The sequence below is a fragment of the Cimex lectularius genome, unplaced genomic scaffold (genome assembly GCF_000648675.2).
Source record: "Cimex lectularius strain Harlan isolate CLEC.00 unplaced genomic scaffold, Clec_2.1 scaffold100, whole genome shotgun sequence".
In the NCBI taxonomy this organism is placed as follows: Eukaryota; Metazoa; Arthropoda; class Insecta; order Hemiptera; family Cimicidae; genus Cimex; species Cimex lectularius.
In genome coordinates, this window is record NW_019392663.1 from 610,750 (window position 1) to 627,165 (window position 16,416).

At 33.8% G+C, this 16,416-nt stretch overlaps 3 protein-coding genes and 1 long non-coding RNA gene across 4 annotated transcripts; 3 read left to right on the forward strand and 1 right to left on the reverse strand.

Moving 5' to 3' along the window:
* Positions 1–858: 858 nt before the first annotated feature.
* Positions 859–3,671, forward strand: LOC106663737 (X-box-binding protein 1). Its single transcript, XM_014388812.2, has 4 exons — positions 859–1,224; positions 1,332–1,428; positions 2,548–2,867; positions 2,940–3,671. Exons 1-4 carry the CDS (start codon positions 1,022–1,024, stop codon positions 3,043–3,045), a joined length of 726 nt encoding a protein of 241 aa, XP_014244298.1. The 5' UTR covers positions 859–1,021; the 3' UTR covers positions 3,046–3,671.
* Positions 3,672–5,402: 1,731 nt separating this feature from the next.
* Positions 5,403–9,173, forward strand: LOC106663780 (60S ribosomal protein L29-1). Its single transcript, XM_014388872.2, has 4 exons — positions 5,403–5,510; positions 5,594–5,662; positions 5,743–5,807; positions 9,023–9,173. Exons 2-4 carry the CDS (start codon positions 5,626–5,628, stop codon positions 9,137–9,139), a joined length of 219 nt encoding a protein of 72 aa, XP_014244358.1. The 5' UTR covers positions 5,403–5,510; positions 5,594–5,625; the 3' UTR covers positions 9,140–9,173.
* A 795-nt stretch (positions 9,174–9,968) lies between these two features.
* LOC106663738 (derlin-2) lies at positions 9,969–14,363 on the forward strand. Its single transcript, XM_014388813.2, has 6 exons — positions 9,969–10,472; positions 10,534–10,599; positions 13,444–13,611; positions 13,697–13,819; positions 13,962–14,125; positions 14,186–14,363. Exons 1-6 carry the CDS (start codon positions 10,380–10,382, stop codon positions 14,292–14,294), a joined length of 723 nt encoding a protein of 240 aa, XP_014244299.1. The 5' UTR covers positions 9,969–10,379; the 3' UTR covers positions 14,295–14,363.
* A 342-nt stretch (positions 14,364–14,705) lies between these two features.
* Positions 14,706–16,234, reverse strand: LOC106663739. Its single transcript, XR_001340080.2, has 3 exons — positions 15,913–16,234; positions 14,936–15,823; positions 14,706–14,880 (listed from the first exon to the last, which is right to left on the reverse strand). It is a non-coding gene; the product is annotated as an uncharacterized LOC106663739 (long non-coding RNA).
* Positions 16,235–16,416: the final 182 nt, after the last annotated feature.

Here is a 16,416-nt window from a genome sequence, read left to right on the forward strand (position 1 = left end):
TATTAAAATTAATCTTGATCTGGATTCTCAAATAGTTCTGATCTAAAGGCCTTTAACAAATTGGATAGTGTAAAATCCAATGAAAGTAATTTGAAGAATCGGTTAATTTAATATACTCTATAAATAATTTTCAGCTGGTCATTCTGGATACGCACAAAATTGCCAATGGAATACGCTGGGTTACCGTGTTCCATAAGTGGGCTATCTCATTCCAGTAAGTGTTTCAATAAATAACTAGAAGTTATGGTGAGAATCCATTGCTGACGATTACACGTAATTTCTGACTTACAGTACTTATTATAGAGATTATACAATAAATAAGTATGAAAATGGCCTAATTACATCGAACTCAAGAGATTTAATTGATAGACAAATAGATAGAAAAATTATAGGCATCATTCTTTTTCATTTAAAGGATTGATCGTGGGATAAAATAATTACAGTATTTATTAATATTTACAGTATTAAAATATTTGAACATAAATTTTTTTATTCTTGGAATGGTCTAACTGTTCTACTTCTATAAATACTCAATTAATTAGACAATTTTTCATTTCGAAAAAATTGTGTATAATTAATTGAATATTTATATAATTAATTGAAGCTGATAAAATTTAGTATTCTTCTACTTCTTTTAAAATTGCTTTTTTTTAATTTAATGCTTATTTAGATTATTTGACATGATATAGACAGACTTTAATGAAATTAACTAACATTTATACTTTTCAGTAATCTTGCTAACAGTTGTGTTATTTTTCATCACTTTTGCTCTCATTCCACAAGACGGGAAGAATCCAGAGATGAAGGGGAAATGGCAAAGCCCAGTGCCACATCATCAACGAAGTGGTGAGGGATTGACGTCAGACGTACTTTTAGTTGCCAGTGACTAGTGAGTCAGTGACCGATTTCTAACACACCAGTTCTCCGTTTGTCGATATTAAGAGATGTTTTAAAAGTAGTACATATCAACTTTCCTCATCACCGAGTACACAATTTACGGTACCGTTCTTTCTGTTGTAAAATGATCACCAAAAAGCTAAAATTGTGCTACGATCAAATCGAGGATAAAGACGAAATACGAGAGATGATGATTGCATCAGCTAAATACGCCAACTGCTTGTCCGCTGTCAACGGATCTGCCGTTGAGGTGGCGATCCCTTCCAAACAAGTCAGGGTACGCAGGAGGCTCGACGATTTGACGCCGGACGAAAAACTCAAAAGAAAGTAAGTCTGTCGCAACAGCAGACAACCATTGATCCCCCGATTATTTTTAAACTTCCGCATTCTCATACCAAAAGAAAATAAAAATCTACAAAAATGTGTATTTTCAGGAAATTGAAAAACAGAGAAGCTGCACAGACATCAAGGGATAAAAAGAAAGCGTATGTTAACGATCTGGAAACGACAGTCAAGACCTTGAGAATTCAGGTATTGCAATTTGATCGACCTTTAACAAACAATGAACGATTAACAAATTAATACTGCGCTTGCATTTGAATTATATTATCGATTTGTTAAATCCTCCAAAAATGGCCTTGTAATCACTAGGGTGTTTTTCAGATTGTTCAGCATTATCTAACAAAGTCAATTTGTTCAGTTGTTTTCTACACCTGCCTATATTCCTGGAGTATTGTCTGACCCTCATCAAACCCTGACTAATGAATAGCTCATAGTCATCATCAAGTATATACCTTTTCACATTCTACCATCAACGTAATCCCACTTTTTCCCATTTCCACTTTCTTCTATCAATTTATCATTATCTCAAGCTCTGTCTCATTCTTTTTGTCTATCTTTATCTTTCTGTACCCATATCTCCCCCTCCTCTCACTCCCCCTTTTCCTTTCTCTGTTTCTCTTCTTATCTCTTATTTTATTACATACATTTATATTTAATAACTAAATACACTGATGGACAATGCCCTACTCTTAAATTTTAAGTGTTTAAGTTTATTCATATTTTACCAAAAAATAGGTTTGGTTGCAAAAATAAGACATTTAAAAAGACAATGTTTATTACCTAATTCTAAAAAATAATTATTGAGTTAAAAAAATGAAAAAAAAACTTTTTTGTTCCCTTTAATACTGAGCGTTTCCATCTCTAGCACAAATCACGTTTGTTAAAACCGTTGCATTCCTGGGAAAATATTTCTGATAAAATCCTGAGGAATTCTTTCCCATTTATCAAGAAAAGCAGTTTCCAACTCTTCTAGGGTGTTAGGACCTGGGTGTCGCCAATGTATTCGTCGCTTAAGTTGGTCCCAAATGTGTTTGATTGGGTTGATATCTGAACTTTTGAACTGGCCACATCAAGCACTCAATAGGCCCACTCCAAGGGGCTTAGTATTAACCTGCATTAGCAAGAATCTCACCGACGTGTGGGTCAAATGGTACTACATGTTTTATGATTGTCTTGTAAGACCTCTGTGAAGTTAGAGATCTTCCTTGCACAACAACCAGTTCACTGTGGGCGTCCAAGGAAATATGACCCTTGAACATCAACATGTGTTGGTAGGATAATAATTATGAATAACTTTTTTTGTTCCAGAATGATTCTCTGATGTCCCAAGTATTATTGCTATTGAGTGAAAAAGAAGAACTGATCAAGAAGGCAGAACGTTTGGAGAAGGAGCTGAAAATGGCAAAAGAGGGGCGAGACAATTCTGGGTCTGCCGTACCCGCGATTCCTCTGCAGAAGGAAAAAACCTCACCCCTCCTTGTCCAGAAAACCGGCCTCCACTCCACGACGATGACAGCATGTTGGATCTGGATGACTTTTCTTGGCTTGATGACCTCCCCAATCCACCCGACCTCAAAGAGCTTGAAAAGATTGCAGACTCTCTCAGCAAACAAGCTGAAGAATTGGAGGTATCTGACGATACATTCATGATGTGTTTTTGTTTGGTATATTTTTTATATATTTTCATTTTGTGTTTGCAGGACGAGATGCCTGCGTCTCCGGCAGTGGTGGGGCCCGAACCAGAAAGCATGGAATCCGATTGCAGCAGTACAAATGAAACTTCTACTGAAGAAGAGCATGTTTTGATTAACGATGAAGTTATATTTATAACATTACCATACGACCAAGAGGAGATTTATATTGAGGATGTCGTAGAAGAAGTTGAATCTTGTGATGTGTCAAGCATCACCTTACATTCTGATAATTCACAATCTGAGCCCCCAAATGATCACGATGCATATTGCTGTTCCATAAGCTCCTTGGATTCAAGCTCTGACCCAGGCTACGAGTCCCTCGACTCACCCCCAAACGAGCATTTACGGAGTTTATTCCCTGAATTATATTAATTGACGATTCTGTTTAATATTTTTACAATTTTATTCTTTACTTTCATTTAATGTAATGTGTAACCTTCTCATTGGATTAAATCGTAATAATTAGTGGGATATTTAAATTCACTCAGTAGTTATTTACAATGTTATAAACATTCCTATTAATGAGTATTATAATCTTCGCTTGATCCATGAGTTTTGCTGTTGTCAGTTGCGATTTGTTACCAATGTCATGTCGCTGTTTTTCATCTGAACAACGTCAAAGCCAATGATGATCTGCTTCTGACAACAGTTCCTATTACTATTCATTAGAGCGCTGACTTGTGTTGGAAGAATGTGTGGGCCTTAGTTAAAAAACAAATATAAACATATGCAAACAGATTGTTTTTTAATATACTTATCTCCTTTTAAACTAAAAAAGTACGCACTTATTTTATTGCAATAACTAATAAAACAATCTGTGTTTAGCCTTAGGTATTATTCTACAAAGCTAGAAATAATGTATATTTAAGGAAAAATAAAATATTCTTGGTAAAAATGCTTTTTCCGTTTTTCTCAAGAATAAACTATGAATCCAAAGGTTAAAGAAGAAATTAAATTATAATCTATTAGGGTATCTGATCTTAAATAAATGTACTATGGACGTATGGCACTTGTTATATGTTCATATGGTTGGATCGAGGCACTGGAGTATATGGGCCTGTATTTATGTTTAAAATGTTTCCAAAAATATTGCAATACACTTGCTGTCTTTCTATCTCATAATAATAATATATGGTATTAAAAATCAGTGATAAGTGTAGAAATGCAGTTTTGTTAAACTGATCATTTAAGTCTGTGCCTCAACATCCCTGAATGCCAGAGTGATAAATTAATTGAAAACATAAAGGATAAGATTCATGAATAACATAAAGTAAATAGGAGATTGGACAAAAGTATGCAGTACTGTGGATGGTCCTGGTATTAGGGATACTCGGATTTAGTACTCGACTTGGGTGGGGTTAGGCTCTGACGGGGCTGTTGACAACTAGGTCATTTCAGGCCCAAGTCCATGCAAACTATGCATCTAACTTTGGTGATTGATCAGCCTTCTCAGTTTAAATATTTTTCTTTCAGTACATTGGGGATGAGGCTAGGAAGACAGAAACAACATTTATTTTCTTGTCGAGCTTTCGGCAGAATATATCGCCTTCATCAGGACTTCGAACAAATTGTTTTACTATATGAACAGGTACATGTGTGGATAACAGATAGCTGGTAGGAAGGTGGGTTCTACAAGAAAATAAACGTTTCTGTCTTCCTGGCCTCATCACCAATCTACTGAAAGAAAAATATTTATGCATCTAACCATTACTAATTACATTACATAAGTCACACAAATAAACGCATTGCACTCATTCCGACTAGCCTGTGGAGTACTGGATATTCCTCCATTGACACAGTATTAATAATCTAACCTAATTTAGGGTTGATGGGGTACTTTTATAAATATTTTGTCTTCAATTCTAAACAGTGCTGGAGGGGTGAAGGTGATGCTGTATTCACCATCGCTCTTAGCACTCACACAATAAATACACAAACATTCAAACAAAACACAGAATATAAGTATATTCAGTGGAAAAACCCCATGTCCTCTAAAAAACAGATCAGGGGACTCAGAAAACGACTGCTATACTCCAGAATACGAGAATTAATATAGAGATTCGAAACAATTGAGAAAGAACTGGAAAAAATTTTTAGTGTTTTAACTGAATCACAAGTACATATTAATTTTAGCATGCTTAATTATAAAGCAGTTGAAATTTAAAATCAAATTGGACTTTATTTGTTATACATGTTTAAAATTTATTATTAATGACACAATATTGAACTTTTCATATAATTTATGAAAATAATCCCTGTCGTTTGATTATTGAACTTTATAGTTATACAGTTGGAATTTGAAAAGTGGAAACAAAAACAGGAAGTGGTGGATATAGATTAGTCAAAAAATTGTTCTATTAATCAAACTGTTCTATTTTTTATTTAATTACGACTTTTCAAGAACTATTCATTTTTTAGTATTATATACAAATAAATTATTTAAATTAAATAATTTTAAATCGTTGAATTATATATCAAGCCGTCTACGTGTGTTTCGTAAAATTGAGCCTTGAAATAACCTCCTTGCCAGGCCCGACGTCCATTCTGGTTTTCTGAGTCGAGCACGTTTTCGGAAGTGTAAGTGGTCAAAAAGTTCACCGGAAAAACATTACATTTGTAAGTATTTCGTGTTCATTTATAAATAATAATTGTTTTTGTAGATTTTACAAGCCGTTAAGTGATTCTCTGAGCGATGGCCAAGTCAAAGAATCATACTAATCACAACCAAAGTAAGTTGGCCGATTTAAGATTTTAGGTTAATTTATTTTGTTATGATAATAAATAATTATTTTCTGGTTTTAAATCGCAGACAGGAAGGCCCACCGTAATGGGATTAAGAAGCCGAGGAGGCATAGGCATGAGTCTTCACTTGGTGTAAGTTTTGTTTGACCACCATATATTATTTTTTAAAACGTTTACAGATAATGTAAGTTTCATCAAATACAGATCTACGTTGTATAATACGCTTAGAACTATTTCACAATGGTGATTTGTATGTACTATTATTCCAAGGTCCTTGTTGATAGCTCACTACACATCTTGGGTGTACTCATTTGACCATTTTAAATGTAAGGAGGTGGCTTGTTAACCTACTGGTTTATGCTGACTGCACACTCAACTCAGACTCTCCAGTCATGCATTATTGCACTGGTGTCAGGTCGGGGGCATCTGGTTCCAGGCCATATGGGTCTTATAATTGTTGTACAATAGGAAATCTGGGTGGAATTTGAATTATTTCAAGGTTATTGACAAAATGGACATCACATTAGGGTGCATTTCACACTATCTTGTATTGGGTTGTCCGGAAAATAATGCAGGATTTTGGTATTAAACAAAAAAAAAGAAACTAGTTACTTTAAAGCAATGTTCTTTAATCAAAATAATTCCATACTCTCAATACATTTCTCCCAACGTGTTGGTAACTTATTAATTCCGTCTGAGTAGAATTCAGAATTTTTAGAATTGATAAAGTCAATAAATGCATTTTCCAGTTCCGTTTGATTTTTGAATATTATGTGTTGTAAGTAGTGGTCCAGGTGTCTAAAAAAATGGTAGTCAGTAGGCGAGAGGTCCGGAGAGTAGGGTGGGTGAGGCAAAGTTTCATAGCCAAGCTCCAATAATTTTTGTGACGTTACACGTGACACATGTGGTCGAGCGTTGTCATGCAACAAAATGGGCCCTTTCCGATTGACCAAAGAGGGCTTCATTACTGCCAATTTCTGATGCATGGTATTAATTTGGTTACAGTATGATTCAGCATTGATGGTTTCGCCAGGATTTAAGAAGCTGTAGTGTATTAAACCAAATGAAGCCCACCATACCGTAACCATTACCTTTTTTTGATGAGTTGGGGGCTTTGGAAAATGTATTGGAGCTTCTCCTTTGTCGAGCCACTGTCCAGAACGTCTAGTGTTATCGTAGAGAATCCACTTTTCGTCACATGTAACAATTCTGGCCAGAAATGGGTCATTTTTGTTTCGACAAAGAAGTGATGCACAAACATCAAAGCGCTGATTTTTTTGGCGATCGTTTAATGAGTGTGGAACCCAATTTTCGAGTTTTTTCACTTTTCCAATCGCCTTGAGGTGGTCAGCGACGGTCGTTTTACTGACTTTGAGTTGCTCTGCAAGTTCTCGAACAGTTGTTTTGGGGTTTTCTTCCACCACTGATCGCAGAACATCATCATTAAGAGAGGAAGGCCTTCCACGACCTTCTTCATCTTCAAGGCTGAAATCTCCCTCCCGAAATTTTTTAAACCACCTTTGCACAGTGCACTCATTAACACAACCCTCGCCCCAGACTTGGTTAATGTTTCTAGCCGTTTGGGCTCCGCTTCGGCCGAGTTTAAACTCGTAAAAGAAAATCGTACGAAATTCTCGCTTTGACATTATAAGGATGACTGAATTATTTCCAAGTAGCGGAATGCTACAGAGGTAAACAAACAATATCATTTGGAAGAGGATTAATAAGTGTTGACATTCATACAAATGAGTAATCCTGTAAACGTAAACAGAATATTTTATATAGATTTTTTTTAATGAAAACTTAAAATCCTGCATTATTTTCCGGACAACCCGATATTTTAGATACGTACTGTATTCTTGGGATATTGATCTGTTTATTGAACCCAAGGTCCATTGTCGTAAAATTGGCTTGGAGGGAGTAAGTCCTATTCTACACAGTGCTCAAAACGCCTTAGAATGCATGTTAACGCAAACAGCACTTTCCAATGCATTTGTATAGAAGATTCACTCTAGAAGAACATTTATAACGCTTAAAAAGTCGGCATTATGTTATATATGTGGTGTTTGACACTGAAAAATTCATTAGTGAGCTAGAATTGCATCCACCTATTTACAAATCAGTTCGAAGGAATATTCAAATAAAGAAGTGACAAAATCTTGGACAGAAATCCATAAAAAAAGTTACTACTTTTAATAAAATCCTTGTAACATATCCTACCTTAAGAGGTCTCATTTTGAAATTAACTACACTGAAATGCGCTGTTCTTATGCATGTGAAGAATGGTTTATACTTCCTAGTATGCATTTCAAATGCACCGTATAGAAACCAAATGCTGCGTTTTAAGTGCACATGTAGAATAGGCCTAAGGGTTGAAGCAATTCTGATAATAGAGGGGTTGAATCAAGATTATTAACTTTTGACTATATTACTTAATTTCAAATCCACTGTAAGGTCATTAGCTCATGAGTTCTTGGTGTGGCTCCCTTGGTTAGACTTACCTAAGTTGACCTCTCAGCTTAAAAGTAATTGGCCCAACAGCCCTTGACTCTGTCTGCATTATTAACAGGTTGACTGCAGTAGTGTATGTGTTGACATCCCATCCTTCTAACTATTAAATTAATATGCATGACTGTTAAGATAATTTTAAACACTGTTCCGTCTTCAGCCCGAGTTCATGTTTTAACTTGACTTTTACTGATGCTGAGTTGCTACTGTTAGTTTACTACTTGCTCAATCAGCTATGAATAAGTTGTAAGTACATTGCAGTCTCGGTAATCTGAACTGGCTCTTGCAATCGACTTTTCAAACTACCAAGACTACACTGTACTTATAATTTACTTTGTAAAATTCAGATTTGTGTAAATATATGTAAAACATGCATGCGTTATCCAGCATCGTTTCAGTCTAAAATAATTTAAAAAAATATATATTTAGATTATAAGAAAAACTTATAATGTGCGTATTATTATTTGTATGGCGGAAGGATTTGAAGAAAAGACAGAAGGATTTTTTTCAAGCCTATGTATTTCATTATAAACAATAATTTATCTATCGCAGATATGTATTTTTTTAAATAATTGAAAGATGATTCAGATTTACTTGGAATTGGCTTACTGAGAAGCCACTGTATTGTAATCCACATATTTTACTGAAAACTTAACAGACCCTACACCAGTAAGAAAAATTATGCCTATCGGTGAAAGAGACATTTGCTACTCTCAAAATACAGGCGGTGGTTTCAATGATGTGTTATGTTTGTTTACATTTCTATATAAATCATGAGCTTTGCAGGTCAATTGGACATGTGTAAAAATAATTACTAACTTGGCCATTTCTCATTCTAGGTTGACCCTAAGTTCTTGAGGAACCTGAGGTTCGCCAAGAAGCACAACCTGAAGCCAGCGCAGCAGAAGAAGCGTGCTGAGATGAGGAAACTCCACAAGAGTGAACAGAAAAAATAACTTTGTTTTAATAAAATAATTTTTTCTTAAGGTTTTTTCTTGAATAATTTATACCTGTTTACTCATTATCTAATGGTTAAGGATGGATAGGGATCTTCATTATATAATTGTATTGTAGGACTTGATTACATTTTTATTTGAAGACAATTTAATTTTTTAATTGCTTATAACTAATTACTGAGTATAGAAAAATCTGGTTTATGCCACTTGAAAATTTGCTGTAAGAAAACTTATTCTGATTGGCAAATTGATGAAAAAATTCTGCACAAAAATTTCAGAAAAACCAAAAATGTTGAAATTTGGAATTTTTTGAAGAAGATTGGTTAATAACTACAAACTGATGTAGCTTTGCAAGTCCTCGCCCCCCACCCCCCCAAAAAAAAGCAAACCCACAACCTTTGGCTCACGATAGCGCTCAAGTGGTTAGAGCAGCGGCTTATTCAGCCGAAGGTCGTGGGTTTGAATCCCGCTCGTGACACTAACTTTTTCATCAACCAATACCTTACATAAAAAGAATAATTAATTGAAAGAAGTAATTTGGTTAATTATACCATTAAACATAATGGATATGTTAATGTCATCGAAATTTTGTTATAATTTGTAGCCATTTTGCTATTTAATTATTTTATATTTTTTCTACTTTAATATACTTTTATCCTTTAGTCACTGTAAAGGAGCCAAGTCCTATTTTGAAAATGTTTTTGATAAATATATTTCTATTTAAATTAAAAGAAACGTAATGTTTTGTAATTTGCGGGAAAGATCTTCGTCAGAGAAAAATGAAATCGAAAACATCGATTCGTACAGTTTAACTGGTCGATGTATCGTACGATTACGAAATTTCACTAAAACCAAGAGATAGTGATTAGCCAAAGGGTCGTTGCCTATACCGATATTCGTACGTGTCATTTCGAATTTCGATCTCTGGTCCCGTCTCTGACCCTGACGCTTCCACTCTTATCAGCTCTTCAAGAAAAGACCTGCCGGGTTAGTTTCAATTCAGAGGTGATTTTCATTCCGTCTGTGAAATTGTTTTCTTCGCTGAGATACGGAATAGAAAGGAAATCGCCCGGTAACTCCGTCATGTCGTGTATCGCCCGTCACCCCGATGCGGACGCGGGCTGCTCGTTCTCGAAGGCGAAATAACCGTTCGAGGAGGATGTGATCCACGGTATGACGAGAAACGTTGAGTAGACTCACAGTTCGCATTTTCCTTTCCACGACTCTCTTTTCATCTGAGATGGCTTTCCCGAGCTTGACGCAGGAGTACATGCAGATGCCCGTCGTGACGAGGGCTTACACGACGGCTTGCGTGCTCACGACTCTAGCCGTTGTAAGTCAATTATTGGATCAATTACGTTTAGATCTGGCATCTACATGTTTACATTTTTCAGCAATTGGAACTAGTATCGCCCTTCCAACTCTATTTCAACCCAATACTAATAGTGAAACAGTATCAGGTAAGTCAGAAAGACAGCCTCTCGATTTTATCATGGACAAGAAAAAATGCCCTCTATTGTTGCTTCTAAACACTATTTAATTCAATTTAACGAACTCAAAGCGAGAAAAATAATTTTCCATTCAGTATATTATATGGTAATAATAACATAGATGCATTTACATTCTATACTTTTAATGCCTCTACTCTACATATATTTTCATGACTGACTACTTCATATTTCACACTCACACGTCTTACCACAAACAGAATGTACATTTTCAATGCCGTTTGTAAATTATAAATAATTGAAAACAATAGATTGAGAGAAGAACTGACCAATCACTTGATATTTTAAGTGATAATACTTTTTACAATCATGGCTGTATACTTCATATTTGATATGCATAGGAGTGGAGAAATGGGGTGTCGGTGGCCGCAATGGTTTAGGTGTTGACACAGCGCTAATCACTGCAAGGTAAAGGTCTCAGGTTCAAGCCCAGCAGCCCTGAATTCGAACCCGACATACTTACAAATCTGATTTTTTTTTTTCAAAAACGCACCCTGGGGATTGATATGTCTTCTGTTGTAGCGACCCCCCTCCCATTAAAAAAATTAAATAAGGAAAGGAATGACGGTGACTGCATCGGTTTAAGTATTGACGAGGCAACATACCACTGGAAGGTGCCCCAGTAGCATTGTAGTTGAAACTTTTAAATGGGCTTTTTTAACATAAAAAAAACTGAAACCCCAGGGGTTGATGTGATCTCTGCTTTTCAAAATCTCTCTGAGAAAGAAACAAAAACTACCAATGTTTTATAACATCTTGGAAAAAATAAAATATAATGATGTTTTTAAGGAAGCCTTTTTATGCTTGTATTTACTTGTTCAAACAGATCAAAGCAAACTTTTGATTTAAACAAAAATTTTTTTTGTAGACCCTGCGGTTGTGGGTTCAATTCCCACCGTCGCCACAGGCCGTTTTCTTCAAGCTACCCTCCCCCCAACTACATATATATTACAAAACAAATATGTTCATTACTATATGCTCTGATAATAGTGAGCTTTCAAAAAATTGGTTACTTTTCAGTCATGTATGAGTTTTTATTAAATGCCAAGCTTAATGTTATAAATTAGAAAATGCCGTATTATTATTGGTGATTTTATATTGTAACACGCTGTGTTAACATCGGGAACCACAGTAGCCAAGTGGCCAGTGTGATAAATAGCTCGTAGACACCAGTCATGGTTTCAATTCCCTCCATTGCACCTGTTTTTTTTCTCTCACTACTCTTCCCTAAAAATACACCGAACTGAACAAATTAATTCAATAATGAGTTCTGGTTAATATTGACAAAAAAGCCGTAAAAATTAACAATCCAATTAAGGAATATGAACAGAATTTGTTTTAAACTGTAATATAATTTTTTTAAACATTTACATTTAAACAGGTCTGTTAGGGGATGAACCTACACCTTGGTCTGCTTTGATCTGATTGCTCTGATTTGCCCGTTCTACCTGGTTTTCAGCTTTTGGTGCATTTTGTCATTTCACCAAAACTATAAATACATTTTCCTGCACTAGTGTGAGACTTAATCTTCTTTTAAGTATATAGGAGCTAAGGAAATAAACTAAAGAGTGAGCGGAAAATTTTATTTAGTTAATTTTACTAAGCTCTTTCCAGGAGCTTAGTAATTGAATTGTTGTAATATTTAGGTGTTTATGCAGCTTTTTCTTATGAACCAGAGAATATTCGTTAGAATTCTCAAAATTTTATTTTGGAGCACCTGGAACTGTGAAGTTTACTTTTGGCTGCTCCTTCCCAAACAGGACAGATTTTGGATGTCCCCAAATGGTCCACATACCTGATCTATATCCATAATTGAGAACTGCTGGCCAATAACTACATCTTTACTGGCATATAATCAGAGGGTAAATCAATGCCGATACAAAAGTTTAACACAGTCATTTTTTACTCTGGGTTTTCTGTTAAAAATTGGGTAGAGCAAAGAAGCAACTATAATCTAAATTCTCATAAAATCTCATGTTAACATGGTGATGCCAGGTAAGATGATCTTGTTGTAAGCCTAGGTATCTCACAGTCTCATTTATATCCTTCCATGGCAGGGCATCATTATTTATAATAATTAGTGCAGTTATGTGATGTCTTCTTAAATTAAATATCATGGCTTCACATATTTGTGTCAAGTTTGTACTTCAATCTACTCATGTGTTAAATGTCTACTGCTGCTTACTGTATAACATAGCCACTGGTCTCATCTTAAATTTAGGTAAAGTACATATATGTTAAATACAATTGGCTCATGTATAAATCCTTATCCTTGACTCCTCTTATAGTTATTTTATTGAACCTAATTGTAAGTGATTTTATTTATCTATATTATATTTAAGTAGTTTCGTGGGTTAGGGGAAATTTTTAAAATATTTGGAATTTTTTTTTTTGCAGTTTGTATACCAGTTCCTCATGCCAAACATTATCAAAAGCTTGCTGTAGGTTCAAGAGCCATATTGAGTTGTTTGGCTTCAAACCTTTTATATCCATTTACAGGATTATTAAACTTAAACAGAATACATCTATTTTATGCTGGGGTTTGCATATCATGGAATAGTAAGGGGAATTGAAATGGAAACAAATATAATTATTGCTGGTAAAATATTTGATGGACATATTAAATTGAAAGACATAAAACTGAGTGTATAATGTATAACTTGAATTTATTTTACTTTCCTACATTGTTCTAGCAAATAATTGTTCCAGCATTATCTCTTGTTCATGGTTGCTTTAGATAATATAAGATTATTTATTTATTTCATTTATTTGTTTTAAATATATATATTTTTTAAGCTATGGAGACTTGTGACAACGTTTCTGTTTTTTGGAACGTTTGGGTTCAATTTCTTCTTCAATATGGTATTTACATATCGTTACTGCAGGATGCTGGAAGAAGGGAGCTTCAGGGGGCGCACTGCCGACTTTGTTATGATGTTTATATTTGGAGGTGTACTCATGACTGTATCCTTTAATTTAATAGATATTTGTTTTTCTACTTTCAAAATAAATGGTTTTGAATATGTATTTCCTTAACGATAAAATACAGTTTTGTGCATTTTTTGTAAATCTTCTATTTTTAGGTCAAGCGTTTACAATTATGTTGGTTTATATTTGGGCGCGACGAAATCCTCTCATTAGAATGAATTTTTTTGGACTAATGAATTTTCAAGTATGTCAAACCAGAGAAACTTTATATAAAACACCATGGCCATTATTGATTTATAACAATTTTAATTTGATTGATGCAGTTTAGATAATTAATTTTCCTGTGCCTTTTAAGTTTTAATTTTTCTGAGAATAATTATTTTTAGGCTCCATTTTTGCCTTGGGTATTGTTGGGTTTCTCCATACTTCTTGGCAATGCCGTTTGGGTAGATCTGATAGGGGTGGCTGTTGGGCATACGTACTACTTTTTGGAAGATGTTTTACCAAACCAAAGAAGAGGTTTTAGACTACTTAAAACACCGAGATTCCTGTAAGTGTACATATTCTCATGTGAAAATTGTAATCTTCCTAATTTGACTTCGATTACTAGGAAGCAGTTATTTGACCCGCCCGTTGAAGACCCAGACTATACAGCGTTACCAGAAGAAAGACCTGGAGGATTCAATTGGCAGGCGAATAATCCGGGCCCTGTCCACTAATGTTCCAGCGAGATTTTTTCCAATCCCATTTATAAGACAACAAATAAATTGACTTGGCTCAATTGTTATGTACAAAATTTCATCACTTTATTTTAAACGAGTGCTTTTTAAATGGATGTTTTATATGTTTTAAAATGTACGCTACAATCACAGTTGATATTATCAACACATCAAATTTTTTACTCATTGTTTTATTTTAGCAGTAGTGCATTTACTTCCATTATCTGTATCAATTTTTATTCTTATTTATGGCACATTGTTTCCTTTAGATGATACAATTTCTGATTTCCATGCTTGTTTTTAAATCTGGTTTCAAGGTTTTAAGTTTTAATAGAAAGAAGAATAAGGTTATATATCACCTAAACATATGTATTTTGTTATTGTGTAAACTTTGTACATAAAATGTAGAATACTTACAAAAAAAAAAAAAAGAAAAGAAAGAAATTTAAGCAAAACATAAATATTTTTTCTTATCCCTCCTTTTCACCATTATTGTGTAGGTTGTTTTTAATTTAAGCCACAATTAGAAGGTACATCTTTTTATGCAACATTTGCACCATAGTCATGCAGTTGTTTCCCTGAAAAACTAAAAAACATGTTTATTCTGTTATTTAAATTATTTTCAATTTTGTAGTCCTTACTTCGTTTTGGATCAAATGTGTATAATTATTGTTATTAGACCATTTATTTTCAACATGGGTAAATCAGTAAATTAGATTAATATATCCTGCGATGTTCAGCATTCTGTGTCATATGCAAGTTTGTACTTACAGGCCTTCTACGTGGCATACTGGTTTTTAATTTTAATTTTTAGTTCTATGTTATATACAATTTAAAAAAAACAACAAATGATCTTTATAGATTATACAACCCAAAAGATATAGTCATTATTGTTTATAGAAACTAAACTAAAAAATAAAAAAATAAAGTCTTATTAAGGAAAACATACACAATAATAACACAAAGATATTTATAGAAATTGTGATAGGGTGAGTATGGCAATTCACATAAAGGAAAAGTAAAGATGTTTATGCCAAAATCAGCTTGTTATACAATCTACTTAGGTGCATAACATATTCATTTGCAAACGATGATACTTGGAAAAACATGAGCAAATCACAAGCAGTTGTGCTTGTAATTATGTTTTTGTGTGGAGAAAATAATTTGATCATTTATCTTTCTTTCTATTTATCTGTTTCTTTAGTAATGGTTAGTCTGTGAAAGAAGAAGAGGAAGTCAGAGCACCAGCATGGTCAGAAACTCAGCACCTGTACACATAAAGTACTTGGACATTTAATAATTAAACAAATTTTTTGTAAATAAAAAATTATTTTTGAAGCAGTCCTGACAATACAAAAATATACATAATACTGTTTAATGAATACTATTGTTTATTTGTATTAAAAGCTGAAGAAGCTGCAAATCCGTTGCCACAATGGTCCAGCGATCCAAACTCTAACGACCCAATCTTGCAAACTTACATATCACAAACGGTTTGGTCCAACATATAAACAACTCATTTGACATATCTAACAAAGAGATGAAAATTAAAACAATGAATGAAATAATAGATTTAACCAAAACGTGTATGGAGCAACAAATTTGAAGAAAAACTTACTGAAGATGGATGTAGCATATCTACACTACTTTTCATCAGGACAGTTATTTCTCTTAAAATATAAAAACAAAAAATAATTTTTATAGTTGCATAAAACATCACTTAAATGGGAAAAAATGAGCTTTTATTATTCTACGGAGATGTATAGTTTGTGAAGTAATCAATTCTCATCAAAACAAAATTGGTGATAACAAATAACTGTTGATTTTTTTTTTATCAACATCTTGCTAGTTTTGAAAATAAGATTATAATTGGCGATTTGAGGAATTTCTTACCATTTAGAACATGTATTCTTTGATGATTGTATTTAACGTGGAAGAATACTATTAAATGTACATCATTAAAATATAATTGGTTGTTATTGTGAAAATAAAAACAATATAATTTTGAATAGTTTAATTTTTGAATTCTTCCTAGCAAAATATTTACAATTATGTTTTCGATTATACATATAAAAACACAGATAAGTGTAACACTGCTAATTAATTTACAATTGCAAATTTA